At 38.6% G+C, this 19634-nt stretch overlaps 1 protein-coding gene across 13 annotated transcripts in view; it reads left to right on the top strand.

The window, feature by feature from the left end:
- KCNT2 (potassium sodium-activated channel subfamily T member 2) overlaps window positions 1-19634 on the top strand; it is a 350894-nt gene that overhangs the window by 258578 nt on the left and 72682 nt on the right. For 9 of the 13 annotated variants that reach the window (XR_011434198.1, XR_011434197.1, XR_011434196.1 and 6 more), the window contains 2 exons: window positions 77-211; window positions 14155-14266. Coding sequence is in view for 8 of the 13 variants with exons in the window: in XM_014738077.3 (XP_014593563.3) it covers window positions 77-211; window positions 14155-14266 (247 nt within the window). In the remaining 5 variants the exon portion in view is untranslated. The remainder of the gene's footprint in view (window positions 1-76; window positions 212-14154; window positions 14267-19634) is intronic. The other 4 variants (XM_070255832.1, XM_023632565.2, XM_070255831.1 and 1 more) reach the window with 1 other exon arrangement.

Here is a 19634-nt window from a genome sequence, read left to right as displayed (position 1 = left end):
GTAAGCAAGTTTTAGCACCGATCCTAGTACTGTGATTTATTGAAAGTCCGTTTTTCTCTGTTGATTGTTATCAAAGCCTAGATGATTTACTCAGGTGTGGAGTGACTTTTGCTGCCAACATGGTGGTTGTGGACAAGGAGAGCACCATGAGTGCCGAGGAGGACTACATGGCAGACGCCAAAACGATTGTGAACGTGCAGACGCTTTTCAGGTAAGTGTCTGAACAAGCCAGACCTGTCATTGCCTCCCTGCTAACCGTCTGTGAAATATTTGACTTCCGTTCTGTGTATAAGGAATGAACATGAGACACTTACAATGAAGTTATGTTCATGCATTGGATCATAAAACAAATACTGATTTACCACCTAATGTATGACTTGTACTGTGGGAAGGTTAATTTTTAACACAAGGTCAGCAATTCTTTTAAAAGTAAATAGAATAATCTGTTTTCTTGTCTAGTTTAAGAATAACAAATTCTAAAAAACTGTATGCGGTAGCGGTCATGATCTGTGACACATCATGCACGTCTTAATCTTAGTTTTATGCCTAGCCGTGGCCAAAGGTTAGCATTTACATATTGGGTAACTAGCAATGAAAGATGGCAAGGCTGCGAGCAGGCAATTTACTCATGTTAGGAGCCACGTCATAACCTTATCCTCACTGAGTTCCAGTCTTTCATTAATTAAACTCATCCACATAGAAATTCCCAACGTGGTCATCTTTGGGTGAGAGAGAGCACTCCTGACCAGGGAAAAGTCCACGCGATAGAAAAGTCAAAATCATCTGCATCACTTGGAATGACTCTTCCTATCATTTTAAAATGTAAATATCTAAAATATCATTATTTCCATATGATGAGTTTTGCAGAAGTCTAATGGAAATATCTGAGCTACCAAATTACGAAAGTAAACAAAACAATTGGAACTCTCTCATCATCTGTCCTCGCTCCACCTTCCTACCTTCATATGGTAGCCAGGCATCTATTGAGGGTAATCATCTCTTTATAGTTTGGGTTCAGAATTCAGAGGAGAGAGCCTGGATGTGAGTCCCACTTAAGTTGACTACTTATTATATGATTTTAGGCAAATTACTTAATCATAAGTTTGTTTGAGATTTAAAAATATATAATGTCTTAGCACATGGCTGGTAGCTCTTGATTACTTAATAAGTGTTAGCTACTGTAATTATTAGTAGTATAATTATCACTTTCATGTGGTAGAGTGGAAAATCCACAGACCCTGGAAGAATATGGCAACAAACTTCATCTAGCACAACCTCCATCCCAAGGGTTCCAGCAGCCACTTACGAACTCTAGACCTTTAGTGTGTTTCTTAGTCTCGTTGAAATTCAGTTTTCCTCATCCGTAAGATGCATGTGGAAAATAATGAACCCTTCCTGCAGTGTTAATGTAAAGATTGGAAATCAGGTATGTAGAGGATCTCTCACAGCACCTGGAAAATCTACCCTGAACCTCTTGTTCCAGAAGGAGAAATACACCCTCTAAATTTAATATAATGCAGCAGTTTATTTAGCATACAGCCAATTAGTCATTGAGTCATAGTAAATATTATATTTAAACACAGCATAGCATATGTTTAAAATATGACAGATATAGGCAATTTTTTTTTTCTGTAGAGAATGAAAAAGAAAATTACAGGGTAGAAAATTAATTCAGAGTGATGAGATTCATAGCCAATGAATAAAGTAAAATCACACTTTTTGATTCCATGCTTGGCAAAAGCTAATTATAGTTTTAACAGGAGAGGATCCTGGGTCTTTTTGATTAAACACGCCGTTTTAATTTTCATCTTACTGTGAGTTTATTTCTATTATGGTGAAGTTTCTATTGAGTTGACTTTTGTTATATATTCTCTAAGTGGATTGTTTTGATTCCAAGATAATAATAAATCCCCATTTCACTGAGAGGTGCAAAAGTTCTAACTAATTATTTAAAACAACCTAACTGACCAGATAACTAAGGGCAGTTGTGCACGTGGTAACTGACTGAGCAAAGGCTGCGTCCCCTGAGTACCCGGGTGGGGAGGCAACAGCGTGTGGAAAGAATGAATGGTTGAATGAATGAATAACTTTGCATCAGTTAACTATTAAGGTTACTTATCTTCAGCAGAACATTTTAGAAATTATGCAATTTTTATGGTGCATATACACATCTAGATTGAATAGTTTCAAGCAGAGCTTTCAAAGGATTATTAGATACCCAGATTGTAAAGTAATTATTTCTATTTTCTCCTTCCCTTTGCCTGTAAAGGCATCATCATTATTTCAGTGACTCCATAACCATATTTTTCGGGAAAAAAATCCTATGGAACTTTTTTAATGGAGTAATTCATAAACTGTTAATCTACTCATGCTAAACTAGTCTACTCTTACATACTAAAAAAACAAGACACCAACAGGTCACTATGATATACAAAATATCATTTCTGTAGATAAATGACCAAAATCATGCAGACTTGGTAGTTTCATTTATAGGTCCAGTCAGTTAACACCCTTGAGGTCCTGTTTCACATTCCTTGAAAATTTTAGTTCCTGATTCACTGTGACTCTTGCCAAGCCTGCTTTTACCATAATTCCTGATGATTTCAGCAACCCTACATAGATGATCCTTTCAGTATCTTACCTTAGCCACCTATCTTCATGGTGATAGATAGCCTCTACCTTGAAGTACCAGTAATTTTACCCTCCATACTCGCCATTTCATTCAACTCTGAGAGCTACTGCTTATTTTCTGCCTCATTTCTCCTAATACCCCTAACTCCTAACAGTCATTTGTCTCCACTGGAAACTACAGTAGAGGAGGAAGAAAATTCCTCTACTCTGTGAATCCTTCTGGCTGGGCTATGAATTATGTTGACATGAGACAGAATAACAGGAGAAAATCAAACAAAGCTTTATAACATGAATACGTGGGAGACACTCAGGAAAACCGAGCAACTCACCAAAATGGCAGAGGTTCTCATCTTAAATACCATCTTCTTCGGCTAAAGACAAAGGAGGATGTTGCAGGTCATGGGAGACCCTTATGGAAGATTAACAGAAAAGCACAGTAAATAAGAATAAGGTTATTATGCAGATTTAAGTCCTTGCCTTCCACACTGATAAGAGTTTTTAGAGATAATGTCATCTCCCCTTCTTCCTGGTGCAGAGAGGAAGACATCTTTACAAATGGAGATTTCCCTTACAAGTGCAAATGTATCTTACAAAGGGTAAATTCTACTTTTCAGAGCTTCTCCTCTGTCTGCAGTTTTTAAAAGCAACCAGCCCAAAATAATCCTCATGCCAAAGAGACACATTTCGGAGTGGCCAATTCTGGTCCCTCACACTACCATCCACTGATTCTACACCTTTTCACTGTCCTTAGTCACCTGAGGGCTTGTCTTCCCTCCTGAACCAGCTTACATTCCAAGATCAATCATTATAATCACTCCTGTACTGAAACCATAAACAGAGAATTGCTGATTAGCTACTATGGGCCAACACTGATCTCAGCTCTGTTTCTTTTTCTCTCTTCCTCCTATGCCAAGTTCTCTGTCCTCTCAGGTTCTCTACCATCCACCTTGCATGAAATTCTCTAGAGGCAGATGACAACATTCCGCAGGTGGGATCCAGGATCCTTACAAGGAAGCATCAGGCAACCAGAAATCCAGGCACAGTGGCCGGATACCTGAGCCTCTTTAGGATGAGAGCCTTGGGCCCCATCTCTAAGGGAAGCAATTTTACGCATTGAGTATGCCTGAGTGTTTAGTGTTAAAAATGATTTAAAAAGACAATTTAGGCGATTCAAATGAACTTTATTCAGCACTTCCTGAAGCAGGGAGTGTCCGTTCCCAAGGATCCAGAGAACTACTAAATGAAATGGGAGGTATGAAGCTTTTATGAGACAAAGAGTAAGGAACAAAGAAGTTAAAAATAGCAAATGCATAAGGAATAAAGAAATAGGACATATAGATTGCAGAGTTGGCTTGGCATCTGGGGACTGCCTGATTAGATATGCTGTGTTTCTGGTCAAGGGGAGCATTTATAGAGACAGGAAAGCTGTCAAAGTTTCAGTTTGCTGACATGGCACTAGGGCAGGAGCAGCTCAACCTTGGGCCTAGAAATTTGTTTCAACAATAGTGCCTCTAAAATATCTCTGCCAATCCTTCTGTCTTCATGAACGTCATTAATTTCCTCAAACAAGAGCCAATGTCTAAGTGGTTAACTAGTAAGGCCTGTGGTGTTGATAGAACTATGGATAACAGAAGCAGTTTTAATTCTGGGACGTGTGCTTTCTGATTAAAAATGAAACTGAGCCGCCCTGAGTGGTAAAATAGAGTGCTAGCTTATCTTAAACCAACACTTGCACCTATCATGCTGTTTCTGCTGAAGTATTTTAAAGTAAATGAGAGATATCCTAAGAGTCATTCAACTGGTATTGATGGAGTTGGAGATTTCAACGAGAAGTCCAAGGTCTGAAGCCAATTTTACGTTCGTCTAGGCAGGCTGAATGCGCCCATACTATGGCATCATAGTTGCTGAAATGAAGATGTGAGATGGTTTCCGTGAAGCGTTCAGAGCCGTGCAAGGCAGAGAATAGGCAGACAGTAATTGGCGGCTGCTGCTTGTTAAAAACATATGTCTTCAAGGTGATGTTTCTTAAATAGTGGTCCCAAAAATGTGTAAGCAGATATCATGGTTATTTTATTAGTTGGAATTATTTGGGCAAGAAGTTAGACGCAATATTGTATTTGGTTTGTTTATTTCTAGGAAAAAAAAAAACAAATCCTGTGATCTACTCTGTGTCTGTATGTAGAAGGCAAATCAAGATTACTGTATGATGTCACTTTATATGGGGTGATGCTACATTTTATTTTGGCATTTGTAAGTGACTGTGGAACTATTTGGGCTGGTGCCATTTTGACTTGGTTATTTTGACATTCCATTTTGATGTGGGGCATTTTGACTTTTACATTTTCAGCTTCTAAGACTACTAAGGAAAAAGTTAGAAAATCTTCCATCTGTGCATATATTAGAGCCCAGGAGATAAGAAGGAGATGGAATTCGAGTAGGAAATGAAAGTAAGAGTGCTCTAGTTCCCAAGTATTTGGTGTAATTGCCATGAACTGTTTTGCCAGTCTGGAGTAAAATTAAATTTGTTATTCAGAGGCCCAAATTGATCACCTGAGCCCCTATCTGCCCAGCTTACTAGGACATACAACTTCACTTGACAGGACTCTTTTCTCCCTAAACTGTCCAAGGACCCTTGAGAGTAACTCAGTCCAAAAAGATCAAAGGCAAACAGGGGCATCTCGTTAATTCTCTGGCAGTGTACACGTGTGTAGGAGTTGTGGGGGGAAAGAGGACTTAGGGGAGAGTTGAGGCCATGAGGAGAATGCCTTTTCATCTGGAGTTGCAGCTATAACTTAAACACATAGTTTTGTGATTGAAAACCGGGCTGTGCAGTTGAATGTGTCTCCATCCAGTGTGGGGATTATGCATTTGTTGGTTTGGTCCCTGCGTGTTCCTCCCAGCGAACCTACCCAAGGAAGTGTTTCGTCGTTAACATCCAAAGTCTAGAGCACGGCACCCAAAGTTTTCACTCTCAAACAGTTGAGCACTCCTGAAGATTATGCTAAGATGGTGGGCCCAGAGGAGCCGCCAGCCTCAGTCATGCTCTGCGCCAGAATGAGCTGTCTGGCCAAAACAACCAAAACAGCCTCTTTATTGATCACTCACCCAGATTTGTTCCTTCCCTCATGATGAGTTTTCCTTTCTGGGCTCTTGGTAGCAAACTTCCTCTGGGACAACCTCTGTCCCAGGGGTTCCAGATTGCCCAGGTAAGAGAATATCTCTAGTACTTTACTCAGAAGAGAGTCCTTGAATCCGAAACAATTGGTCCACCTGCTCCCCAAGAGACCATTTCAGAATACCAAAGACGTTAGGAGGAAAGGTCTTTGCCAAATGAGATCCTGTTAAATCTTTCTCTCCCACTTGCTTAAGGACCTTTGTTTACACACCTAAGAGAAGACACTCAGGCGAGCCTACCCAGCGCAAAGGTCCGTAAAAGTGAACGTCTGATTTCCAAATTGAAATGCAGATCCTGACTTTTAAATGCGAATCTCTCTTGCTGAAGTTTTACCTAACAAGGTACTGGGTCCATTTGGGAAATACTGCACGCTTTCACATTTTTATAAGCAAGTATTAAGATCTAAGGTAAATTTAAGTAGGCACGTCAAAATGTGCCTTGAATTAAAAACAAGCCCTTCAAAGTGGCTCTGTCAGATTGACGGATCAAAATGCCCTACTTTTGGAATGTTTGTCATGTCAAAGACATCTATCTTTATTCTCGTTTTACTGAGAAAGCAAACAACCTTGAGAGCGACGTACTGGCTCGTCCTAACCCATATAGGGAAAAATATGGCAGATTCAGGCCTGAGTCAGTGTGTCCAACTTTCTCTAGTCATTGGGAAGGTATCGTTTCTCTGGAGAGCACCCAGAATGATGTTTAGTGCAGGGTGGGTACCAAATTAGAAACCTGTTGGTTTAATTTGTATTGTCAAAGTCCAGGAGTGATTTAGTCTAGAAGTCCCTTGGGGTTGACTTTGTTTTAATATTGATAAAAGATAAACTGAGGCAGATTAAAAATTTTGAGGATTAATTTGAGGAAAATCGATTTGAATCAGGCCACATCCAATCTGGCAGATAGAAAGAGCTCCAAGGAGCTGTAAAAAATGAAAGACTTTTATAGCCAGAAGGGAGCAGGAACAGGAAGTTATACTGCTAAAGAGTGGGGTGGTTATTACAAAATTACTTTCCTTTAAGGGATGGCAGGGGTCTAAAAGGCAGATTACCTGACTAGTGCTGACCAGGTGATTTCTGATTGGCTAGTTTAAGATTCCATCTCTGGGAGAGCCAAACTGTAATGAAGTGTTGGTTTGGTGATGTGAGGCTTAGCATAAGTGACTCCATTTGGATCCCGTTGTCTTGTTTTTAACAATATGAAGATATTTTTGTTTTTGCTTTTGTTTTCTAAAATGTAGCTGGCCAGACTTGTAAGATAATGTGTACTCTATTGATGGAAACATTTAAATAAGTCATGGGTCTGTCATCTGGAACAGAGGAATTCCTGCATTAGCTGGGCGGCAGGTCAGGATCAGCTCCACAGCCACCTGCGATTGTGATTTGTTAATGTAGTATTAGTGAGCATCTACTAAGTTTAGGGATTATACAGGATGGTATGATTAAGGCAGACATAGCTTCTGGCCTCAGGATGCTAATTGTCTAGCACGGAAAGTCTTAAGCAAGTCATTGAAAGATTTAAATAGAGAATTATAAGTGCAGCAGCTAGTGAAAAAAATAGAATGTTATATAGACCCAGATATCAAGAATGTGTGATCTAGCTCAGTGGGTCAAGGAATGCCTCCCCAAGCAATTGGTCTATTCCTTGAAAGATAAAAAGACGAAGTGGGCAGAGAGATGAGTTGAACCTTCCACATGGGGGCAGCATGTGCAAAGGCTCTGAGGTACTAAGACTAGAATTTTCAGCGACTTGGAGCAGAACAAGAGGAAGATGGCTCTGACATGAGGCTGAAATGGAAATCAGAAGCCAGAATATTAATGACTTTGTAGAACACGTTAATAAGTTGTGCTTTATTTTAAGAATAACAGGAAATCATTGAAGGATAGAAAATTTTAAAACATTATGTCAGCTACAGTGTGGAGAATGATTTTGAGGATAGCAAGAGAGGGTGAAAATTGACCAGTTACAAGACTTTTGAATGGCCAGGACTGTAAAAGCATAAGTGTCAAGTTAAAAAATAAAAATAAAAAAGGAATATTGTCTTTAGCTTGACACAAGTAGTCATAGTCTTATTAAGGAAGTAGCAAGTGCGTATGGAAAATGACATAATTAAAAATACTGATACTGAATATGTATAAATGTAAGAGTGATTCCTTTATATGGTACAAAAATATTTTTAATGTTTTGATTGATTTACCTGGATAAAACCTTTAAATACAGGAGATAGCTGATATTTATTATACTCTCATTTATTACTACCTCAGGCTTAGATCTAAAGTGTTTTAAAAATATTTGTGAAAGGTTGAAATATATTCATATTTGTTTTACTGTTGATCATCGATTGTATTCTAAAACTGGTGTTTCATGTCTCTTAGTGTGTCTATATATCTATATATTAATATATACTCCTCATTATTCAGAAACATTCCCAGACACCACATCAGATCAAAATTTATAATGTAACACAGTAGCTCAGTAAGTAATATATTTATTAAAATATTGTACACATCTTCCAGATTTGTATGTTCTCATGTTTGTTTTGCTTTAACATAATATATGAATGCAGGTAGTCTCAGAGTCCTCCCAGTAGTCCATGAAATAGAGTATATGGGATGTTCTTCATCTTTGTATTGGTTAACATAAGTAGGCATGTCAAAGTATTTATTGAATGAATTAATTCAGGCAGATAACTATTCCATAGACATTTTACACAATTATGCTTACATCATTGAGTCAGAACAGAAAATAATTGTAGAAAAGCTTTAAGTAGGACAAACTATGTTATTTTTCAATTACAATTTTACTTTATTATCAACCTAGCACCTAGGGAAAAGAGACTTCTCATGACATTTTATTTCTAAAATGTTACATATTCAAAATGTGTTTAGGTCATATAAAGGCCCAGAAATAGATTTACAGTGTTAGTATTTTAAAGATACATAATTAGATCTATTAGATAACCAAATTTGTAAATATAAAATATTATCATTGAATATAAGTAATACTTTATAGATATGAAGGACACTACAATAAAACATTTCATTCTTTAAGTATTATTTAGTTCTAGATTTTTCACTAGGTGGCAGACTTAGATAATACATTCAATTTCTAAGTTTCACATAACGTAAATGGTATAGGTTCATTCACATAGAACAGAAATGGCACATCACATAAATTTTGTTGTCCTATCGAATTTCAACTCTACAAGTCACTTAAATATAAAGACCAGGTCACTCAATCATATTATTACTCATTCTTACTAAGACCTCAGATATATCTAGCTACATATGTGTATATTTCTGTTTGATACAATGTGTTAGAAAGAGATTATAAACAAAAGAATTCAAGTAATCACAGATTTGTCTAAAGTTAGAAAAATAATATAAATGAAAGATAAAAGCCATATTCTTAGCAAAAATAAACATTTCAAAAAGATAAATAACTTTTCATTTGTCTGCAGTGATGTTTTCCTTAGAAATTCCTTCTCTGGATTTATATCTCAATGCTGTCCCAGATGTTTCTCACAGGATAGCCATTCATTAGTGTCTTAATGCTACTTATTCTGTGAACATTCAGTCAGCCACATTTATCACCCCTAGAAAAATATGTACAGCTTTATAATTCATGAATTTTCACAGTTTTCTCTATTAAAGTTGCAGAGTATAATTTAAAACCGGGAGTTTCACTTTATATATTTTTTAATCTCCCAGAGACCGAAGCTTTCCAATAGCAAGCACTGATAGTTACTTGTTAAATTAGATGTTAAATAGTGTCCTCAGTAAATAAAATTAACAATAATAAAGTTCTGATCTAACAACACTATTTAGGGTAGATAGAGAAATAGATATTATAAGAGATTAAAATAAAGTTGACTTTTAAGATCTGAAACTCCAACATGTTGCTAGATATTCTTAATAATTTATTATTTTCTCTAGGTCATTTGAGTTTACTTTGCAATGGTCTACCTACCTATTTATTAGAATGGGGAGGTGTGTTCTAGAACATGACTCCTTTGGTGTGACTCAGCCTCTGCTACCTACTAGGATGTTACCTTGAACATTTTTTTTTTGTCCCTATGCACCTCAGTTTCCTCATCTGTAAACTAATAATTATAAGTAAATCATAGAGTAGTTTTCTGGAGTTTGAAGAAATAATTAGTGACTCTCTTGATTTCTAACACGAGTTGGAAACTACTGAAATCCAAAGAAGTCAGGCAGATAGAGATCTAAGTATCAGGCAGGACCATGTAGCTTTGGCGTCTGGCAACAGTGGGCTTCTTAAATCTTCCCCCAAGATCCATGACCAGGGGCCATGCGGGGCAACCACAGGACTTGCTCTGTAGGGCTGAGCTCAGCTCATGGCTTGGCACAGACCAGAGAAAGCCCAAAGAGGCTGAAAAGGTAGAGTCAGGGTTGATGGACAATGCCCCCAGCTCTTCCCAGGGAAGGAGGGGCTTCAGATGCAAATACAATACAAGGAGGTCCCTACGAGATGTTGTGAAGACTTCATGAGTTAAGACATGAAAAATGCTAAGAATAATACTCTATAATTTTAGACATTATCATTTTGGGAGTCTTTTTTACCCTTGCAGAAGATAAAAAAGGAAAAAGGCAAAGAGGAAAACCTTAGATTAAGTTTCCTTTTTGAAGTATGAACATGGGATTTATTCTCTAAATGAAACTATAGAACTTTTTGTTCATTGATTCCTTTTGGGACTACAATTTATTCGTTTTAGTTTCCGTCGTCACAGATTATTGAATATTGCTTATGACAAATGGTATTATGGTAAATATCTTTAGTGACATTGTTATTTTAAAATATCTTAAATAAATACTTTTGAAACTCCCAGATGGCATGAGATTTGGCAGTTGGTGGCATTTCCTAGGCTTACCAGATGGAGTTGTGCCGACCCAAAAATCAATTGACATTTTTTCCATCAAGCTGCTCTTCTAATGTTTCAAAAGTTTCTGAAGAAGTGAACTTTAATTAATCAAATTTGCTCTCATTGGTGACTTTGTACTGAGAAGAATAGAGCTTCTAAAAGAAAGTCATGAGAATACAGATTATACGATGTTTCTCCATAAACTAATCTAGTTAAATTGCAGCACTCTCTTCCTCAAGATTTTATCTGCTAAACCAAAATGCACAACAAGAATTGAGAAAGAGTTTATTGTAACAAAGAATTATTAATTACAGGAATATAAGGTGCACTACGAGGTGCTGAGAGGGAGACCCTGTCTTCCTAGCTGTCACGATTTAGTAGGAGAGCTAAGGCATGGATAAAACCAACCAGAATTTAGTGCAAGTGCAGGGGAGGAAAAACTGCTCCTCTATCCTCTGGGTCCTTCTGGCTGGTACATAAGACAGAATAACAGGAGAAAATCAAACAAAGTTTAATAGTATGTGTACATGAGAGAAACCCAGGAAACTGAGGAACTTGCCAAAATGGTGAAAGCTACCAAGTTAAAGACAAAGCAGGATGTTGGGGAAAGTGATTTGGGACTTCAAAGGGGAGGAAGGCAATTCATATGGAGATGGAAAGGCAAATGTTTGGTAAACAAATGTTGACCATGCCTTGTAAAGACAATGAAAGGGGGCTGGCCCAGTGCATAGTGGCTAAGTTCACAAGCTCCACTTCAGAGGCCCGGGATTTGCTGATCCGATCCTGGGCATGGACCTGCACAGAGCTCATCAAGCCATGGTGTGGTGGCATTCTTCATAGAAGAACTAGAGGCCTTATAACTACAATATACAACTATGTACAGGGACTTTTTGGGGAGGAAAAATAAAAAAGGAGGAAGATTGGCAAGAGACGTTAGCTCAGGGCCAGTCTTCCTCATGAAAAAAAAATACAATGAGAGATGGAGAGAGTTTTGATTAAATGGTTCTTGCTAGGTTCCTCCCTGTTTGTTACCACACAAAGGGCACGATCTGCTCGCTGCAAGACAAAAGCCAATCGTCAAGAGGCAAGATGGTGGCAGAGAAAGGGCATTTTATTACAGCTTGCTAGCAAGAGGGAAGATGGCCGACTCATGTCCAAAAGAACTCTCTTAAGAGGGGCACAGAATCTTGAAGCAGTTATATAGGCCAGTGGGTTGTGGGGAGGGGTTAGGAATGTTGACCCAAGAGTCACCACAGCAGTTCTTTCTGTTTTCATTGATGATGGCTATCAGCATAGATGCTCTGTTTGGGGGTCATCACCTTCCTAAGGAACTCAAAAGAATGAAGTTATCATCTTATCGCAGCTGGGAGGTATACGCACTAGCAGGGGTCATAAAATCTACAAAGCAGGTAGATCTCCTGGAGGGTGCATATCCAGCTGGGTTAGTTAGTTTGTCAGAGGTCATTCAAAGTTACAACATGGTTTCTTTTCTACAAAATGGCTTCCCTTATGTCAACCTTGTGTTGAGCCGGTCTCATGTCTACCACACCTAGTTCATATTATACTATAGTTATGTAGGGTGATGGTTCCTTGCTGAAACAGGCTTCTATCTTAAATTATTTTAGGCAGTTAGGGAGAAGGTCAGAGTTTCTTCGTGAGTCTTTTGTTCTTGAAAATAATCAAGCCTTGGGGCTGGCTCAGTGGCATAGTGGTTACGTTCCCACACTCTGCTTTGGCAGCCCAGGGTTCACAGGTTTGGATCCCAGACGCAGACCTGCACACTGCTTATCAAGCCACACTGTGTTGGCATCCCACGTATAATAGGAAAATTGGCACAGATGCTAGGTCAGTGACAATATTCCTCAAGCAAAAAAAAAAAAAGAGGAAGATTGGCAACAGGTGTTAGCTCAGGGCCAGTTGTCCTCACACACACACAAGATAATAATCAAGCCAAAGAGACACATCCTGGGGTGGCAAATTCTGATCCCCCACACATGACACACCTGATGATATAGTTTTCCAAGGCTTTGATTAGGTAAGGCTCAAATATTAGTCTATTCAGGTAACCAAGAGAGCATACGCTTTTTATAGGTAACTCTGAAAGAAAGTATTTTGAAGAATCTTTTAGCATCTCAACTGGGATGGTGACTGAAGCTCCGTGGAGACAGACCTGAGGGTCAGGTAATCAGGAAGGCCCCACCACAGGCTGGAGAACAGACCCCTTCAGGCTGCGAAGATGCCAGGCAGGCCCCTCTCCCTGGAAGGAGGGAGAGCTTCTGGCAAAATGTCAATGGGCATTAGAGGGTTAGAGCGGAGGGAAGTTCTAAAGTTGTGGGCAGTGCTGGAGCTCGGGGGCGGAGCTCTCATCTCAGAGGAAGTGTTTTCTTCTCTAAGGCACCAAATCAAGCGCTCAGGTGCATGGAGGTGGCAGAGCCCTCACTCCTGGAACTAACATCACACGGGAGTAAGATGAGCTGGAGAAGCTGATTTGTTTCTGAGCCACAAAGAGGATGTTTATATCCTGCATCTTTTCAGTCAGTTCTAGTGTCTGAGTTCAGGGTATGGGTTCAGCCTAGTGGTAGGAATTTTAAGTGGCCAGAACTGAGTTTAAAGATATATTGTGTGGAGAGCAAACCTGATTGTCACATGAAGTGTCTGCCACAGAGAATCTCAAAATATTTGAACTGGAACAGCAGCCAAGGATGTATAGTACCAGCTAAAGAGAAGATCATCAACAGTAACGATAAAAAGGCATTCGCTGTGGTGTTATCTTGTCCCTTTTTTCTGGGGGAAAAAAAATCTGTGTGCATGCATGTGTGTGTGTGTGTGTGTGTGTGTGTCTTGGGGGCAGAGGTGAATGAGAAGACAGTTAATGCAAAGCTATGAACATGTGGAAATTCTCAGGATCCTTTTAGAACAGCACTATCAATTGAGCCTTGTCCTAAATTCATTATGGTGAAATGTTAGTTCAATTAAAGTAATTTCCTCTTCCCAGAAGTTCATTGTAGCAAGATTTGACATTTAAAATTGCATCCTATGGGAATATGAGAGCTGTAGGAGATCAAAGAGCTCACTTTATGGACAATAAGCGCATCAGGTGAAGTTTTTGCGAATCAGCACATTCATCTTAGAAATTTCCATTTCACTGTTATCCAGAAAGTAACCTTGTAACTTCTTAAATCAGCTTTATGAGTTTCTCTTCTATGCTGTTTCATGATTGTAAAGAGAAAAAGTCTAATAAATTACTGAATTTTTTTTTCTTACAGTGCTAAAATGTTGGTTAAAATATTTTTTGGAAAATAGAGTTTCGTTTTCCTTGTGTTGTACAGAACAGCTTATGTGGTGCTGCCTGCTGTTGCAATTGCATGTACTTTTATGCCTAAGGCTAGGAATCACTCACTCGTAAATATGTTGTTATAAAAAATACCATATTGGATTGTTAGTGTAATGCAAATGTTTTTTTGAAATGTAGGTTGTTTTCCAGTCTCAGTATTATCACAGAGCTTACTCACCCAGCCAACATGAGATTCATGCAATTCAGAGCCAAAGACTGTTACTCTCTTGCTCTTTCAAAACTGGAAAAGGTAAGACTCCCCGTTATTATGTAAGTTGCATTAAACTATTTTGCTTGAAAGAAATTTCTAGAAATTTCTGGAAAGAAATGCCATGCGATAGCCAGAAATAAAAATGCTGCTTTGAATTTCTATTTGGAGGCTAAAATCTTAATTTATAATTTTTTAAACAATGTGAATTGATGGATTTGAATCATTTATATCACAAGTAAACTTAATGGGGATACCTTGCCCTATCGTCATTAATTGTAAATTGAAAGCATGACTTATGAAAGAATTAAATGCAATGGGAATGTATATACTCAGTTATAATGTCAGTTATATTGATAATATCATGAGTGCTATGTCAAGTAATCTATACTTATATAGGGCTTTGCAGTATTCAGAAATCCTTAAGGTCTTAGAAAAGTTGTAGGCTTTGTTGAAAGTTATTCTCTCAAATGGCGCCAACACAATCTGAGACCAAGTTGAGTTTATTGCTTACCTAGGTAAGGGAGACTATCACCCAGGAAAGCTTTGGCAATGCCTCAGAGTGGGGAAAACAAGGTCAAAGTTTATCGAGATTTGGAAATTTTATTTAATGAGAGTCTTTCAAAGCATGGACTTAATTAGGATCAGGAAGGGATCAGGATAAAGCTAATGGAGACAGTGGAATTGCAAAGTCATGTTACGTGGACAGAAAGATATGGTTTCCATTCTTTGTCCAGACTGAGTGTGGGGGTAAGTGGTTTTGCATTCAGCATTTACCTGATATTAGCATACTGGGAGAATTTGATATAAGAGAGGAAAATAAAATTCAATCTTGTACATAGGAAAATGTGTTAAATCTATGCTATCTTCCTTGTTTATAACGATATAAGACATGAGACAATGGTGCCTTACATTTTTTTGGTTAGTTCTTTCTTTCACTTAATTTTATTTTGATTACCAGATACTGCCAGATACTGTCCTAATTCCTGGGAGACATATTGTTGAGTAAGGTCATTTCTGCACTCTTGTCTGTTGAATTCCAAATTCTAACTGGTCACATATATTGTGTTGGTAGAGTGTCCCCACTGCTCCTTTATAGTCTACTTCGGTTATTGTTAGGCACTGCTTCTAGATGAGGAAACCGAGTTTAAGACAGGTTAAATAGGTGCCAGCCCTGTGGCCAAGTGGTTAAACTTCTGCATGCTCCACTTTGGCGGCTCAAGTTTCACGGGTTAAGATCCCGAGTTTGGATCCCCGGTGTGGAGGCACTCTACTTATCAGCCATGCTGTGGAGGCATCCCCCATACAAAGAAGAGGAAGACTGGCACAGATGTTAGCTGAGAGCTAATCTTCCTCAAGCAAAAGAAAGGGGAGGATTGGCAATGGATGTTAGCTCAGGGCAAATCTTCCCCACAAGAAAAAAAGAAAAAAGACAGGTTAAATAACTTTCCAAGATTATAAGCTATCAAGTCACTGCAGTAGCAGAAACTTAAAGCTTTTAATGCTCAAGACAGAAAATTTCCATTATGCCATACTGCTTTGACTACATAGAAAGGGTGGCAAGCACAGCTAAACTGACTCAGCATCCACAGGCAAATCCAGCAATTAGGAATCAAGCTGGAATTGGTACTGGTGTGGTGTAGCGTGGCCTCCTTCATGACAAGTGAGGGAGGATCACCTAATGATGGAGAATACAGGCTCTGGAGTCAGACTGGTCCATTTGTCCACTACTTTCTAGGAATGGAACCTGGATAAGTTATTTACGCTTTCATAGCCTTGGAAGTCTCCTCGGGAAACAGTAGTAATAGCTAAATAACAGGATCATTGCAAACATTATACTACACAATCTATCCAAAACATGTAGCCCACTTTTGGCATATACTCAGTGCTCAAGTAAATGATACTGAAAGCATAATTATAGATTATTATTGTTGATATTGTCACTAATAAATATTGCGTTCTGTGTATTCAATTTTATGCCAAGTCAGTTGAGGTAGCAAGGTCATAATTGTGGGAGGTATTTTCAATCTTGGTGAGTGTGTGTCTATATTGTGTACTTGTTGCATTAGAGGAAAACAACAGAATGAGCTTTTGATCTTTGCTGGGGAAGTAAATAAAAATAAAATCTTCTGCCAACCTAGAAATCCTCTCCACAAACAGAAAAGTTTCCTTCGAATAGGCATTAAACCACACTGTGATGGGCCTCTCAGGCAATCCGCTAAAGAGACTGCAGAGACAGAAAGACATCTCATCCTTTTATGTAGCCAGGCAGATACGATCGTTTACATGCATGTTAATTGTCTCGATCCAAAGGAAAAATGAAACTTCTTGTATCTTTGTGGCACGCAAGAAGTTACAGCATGGAGGCAGGCACCTAGGCTCAATTCCCAAAGAGAGAGAGACAGGAAGCTTTATGTTCACATTTCAAAAAGATCGTTCCAAGGCCCCCAAGAAAGACATTCCTGGGATACAAAACTGGCTAGAGGTTATTCAGGTTTTCAAAAATTTTGCATGCTTCTCAGAGAGACAGAGAAATGACTTACAATTGCAAGTTGTCCAAAGGAAATGCTCTAGGGAAAAGAGAGGGGAAGAGCAAGTTTTCTTTCATTTTTGACATCAGGGAAATTCATTTATTTTTTTCAATTTACATTTACCCTTATATCTTCTAGATGTTTCCCTAGAAGAATAAAGGAATTTAATACATTTCCTAATTATTCAGGAATAGAGGAATTAGGGGAAGTGGTATTGAAACCAATTGTTTGGATGTTATAAAGCCATGGAAAATTCTTTTTGATTCACTTATTATCATTTTATCCACTGAAATAGGGATTTTTGTCACATAGAAATCTTTTAGACTTCTATGCTGTAATAGGTTGAACTGTGTCCCTCCTCTGAAAAAAAAAGATGTGTTGGAATCCCAACTTTCAGTATCTCAGAATGTCAACTTATTTGAAGATAGGCTTTTTATAGAGGTAATCAAGTTAAAGAAGGCTATTAGGGTGGGTCCTAATCTCATATAACTGATGTAGGGACAGAAAAATTTTCCCTTCTTCCCTTCTAGGTTCTTTGGCTTAATAATTAAATTGACATAAGGCAGATTAATAGGAGAAAAGTAAATTTAATTTCATCTGTACAAGAGCCTCATAAAATGAGACCCAAAGGGCAGCCAGGTAACTGAAGCTTGTATAACATCTTGAGCTAAGGAAAGGCTTAGGGACCTGGGGATACAAAGTGGAGGAAGGCCCTTCACAGGAAGACAGAGGAGATGTTTGGAAAACAAAGCTTGACCTGTTATGCCGGTGAGTTTCTTAGGAAAAAGTTATCTTCTGGTAATAGCTCTTTCTGGTACAGGCAATTGAGGGGCAGGTGAAGAGGTTTTCCTGAATCTGCTAGGTTTTAATTGCCTTCATCTCAAAATAATCCGCATGTCAAAGTAGCATATTTTGGGGAGACTTGCTCTGAACACCTTTGCTGATATCCTTAGATAAACAGTAAACTTGGAAACAGACAGACACACATGTGAAGAGAAACGGAGAGAAGACAGCCATCCATAAGCCAAGGAGAGAGGCTGGGACAGATCGTTCCCTTATAGTCCTCAGAAGGAAGCAACCCTGTTGACACCTTGATTTTAGACTTCCGCATCCAGAACTGGGAGAGGCAATAAATTTCTGCTATTTAAGCCACACAGTTTGTGATACTTTATTGCAGTCCTAGCAAACTGTTACATGTGCCATCAATGACATGGTAACTGTTCATTTCTAACTAGTACTTTTTATCACTGATATAAATACAGCTAACTTACTGTTGAAAGTAATTATCTTTTTATATTTGTCTTCTGGATACAAAGAGGTATTTTCAGGTTTAGGAAACAGATCTTTATTTCCAGTATTTTAAATACATTCCCAGTAACATTTTATAGAGTTATTGTTGGCTGAGGAATAGGTGGATTTTTATTTTTCTGAACATAATTATGAATATCATTTGATTCTATTTATAATTAGATGTGCCTGTACTTTCGCAGATGAGGACTTCACCTCTAGAAACACAATCAAGGTTATGGATTAGAAAGAAATACCAGCTTGGCTGCTTAACACACATTTTTGTTACTAAGTGGTTCTCAAATTTAAGCAGTGATAGAATTTGCAAGGATGTGTGTGAAAGGTTAGACTGAATTGACCTTGGTCACTTTACTTGTGTGTTGATTACATTTTGATGTTTCCTGGTAGGCTTTGGGTCCTAATAGATAGCTGGTTGCCCTTGGTAACATTCTGCAAGGATGCTCTGAAAGAGGCTACTCCCTGAAGATAATAACTTCCATTAGGAAAAGGAAAGCATGGAAAACACAGAAGGATCACTGGTCCGTGGCAATGATGGGAACAATGATTGCGAGGAGCCCCCTCTGCTCTTGTGAAAAGGAAGTTTCTTGATCAGTCCTTGATTATTTTTTTAGATTTACAATCTGGAGGAATTCTCTTGCCCGTTGTTTTGTGTGGCCCTTGTCTCTCACCTTAAGCTTCCTCCTTACGCATTATTATCCATGTCACTTTAGGAGTACGTTCTGCTTTTTTTTTTTTTTAATACTCCTGCAAAGCACTCTATTTTATTTTATTTCTTTTGTATGATTTTTTGGGGGGTGGGGTGAGGAAGATTGGCCCTGAACTAACATCTGTTGCCAATCTTCCTCTTTTTTTCCTCCCCAAAGCCCCAGTACATAGTGGTATGTCTTAGTTGTAGGTCATTCTAGTTCTTCTATGTGGGATGCTTCCACAGCATGGCTGTTGAGTGGTGCATATGTCTGTGCCCAGGATCTGAACCAATGAACCCTGGGCTCCCGAAGCAGAGCGCGTGAACTTAGCCACTTAGCCGTGGGGCTGACCCCTGGCGGAACATACTTCTTGCAGTCTGTGCAGCTTTTGTAACCTGCTTCTTGTTTATGCAAGTTTGAAACAAATATAAAGATTTTTAAGTTTATAAAAGCATTTTTTTAGACTTTTAAAGTCTAAAGATTTTCAGAATAGACTGCTAATTTCTCTCAAAAACTGATAAACTTCTGTTTACTTCCATTCATTTTTCTGGCCAGAATATACCCAAAGTTCATTCTTTTTTTTTTTTTTTTTTTTTGCTGCGAGGAATTTTTTTTTTAAAGATTGGCACCTGAGCTAACAACTGTTGCCAATCTTCTTCTTTTTTTTTTCCTGCTCTTTCTCCTCAAATCCCCCCAGTACATAGTTGCCTACTCTAGTTGTGGGTCCTTCTGGTTGTGGCATGTAGAATGCCACCTCAGCATGGCCAGACGAGCGTTGTCATGTCTGCACCCAGGATCCTATCCAGTGAAACCCTGGGCTGCCGAAATGGAGAGTGTGAACTTAACCACTCGGCCACGGGGCTGGCCCCCCAAAGATCATTCTTA

Source organism: Equus caballus, chromosome 30 (genome assembly GCF_041296265.1).
Source record: "Equus caballus isolate H_3958 breed thoroughbred chromosome 30, TB-T2T, whole genome shotgun sequence".
Taxonomy (NCBI): Eukaryota; Metazoa; Chordata; class Mammalia; order Perissodactyla; family Equidae; genus Equus; species Equus caballus.
The sequence above is the reverse complement of the archived record's forward strand: the minus strand, read 5'-3'. Positions and strand labels throughout refer to the sequence as shown.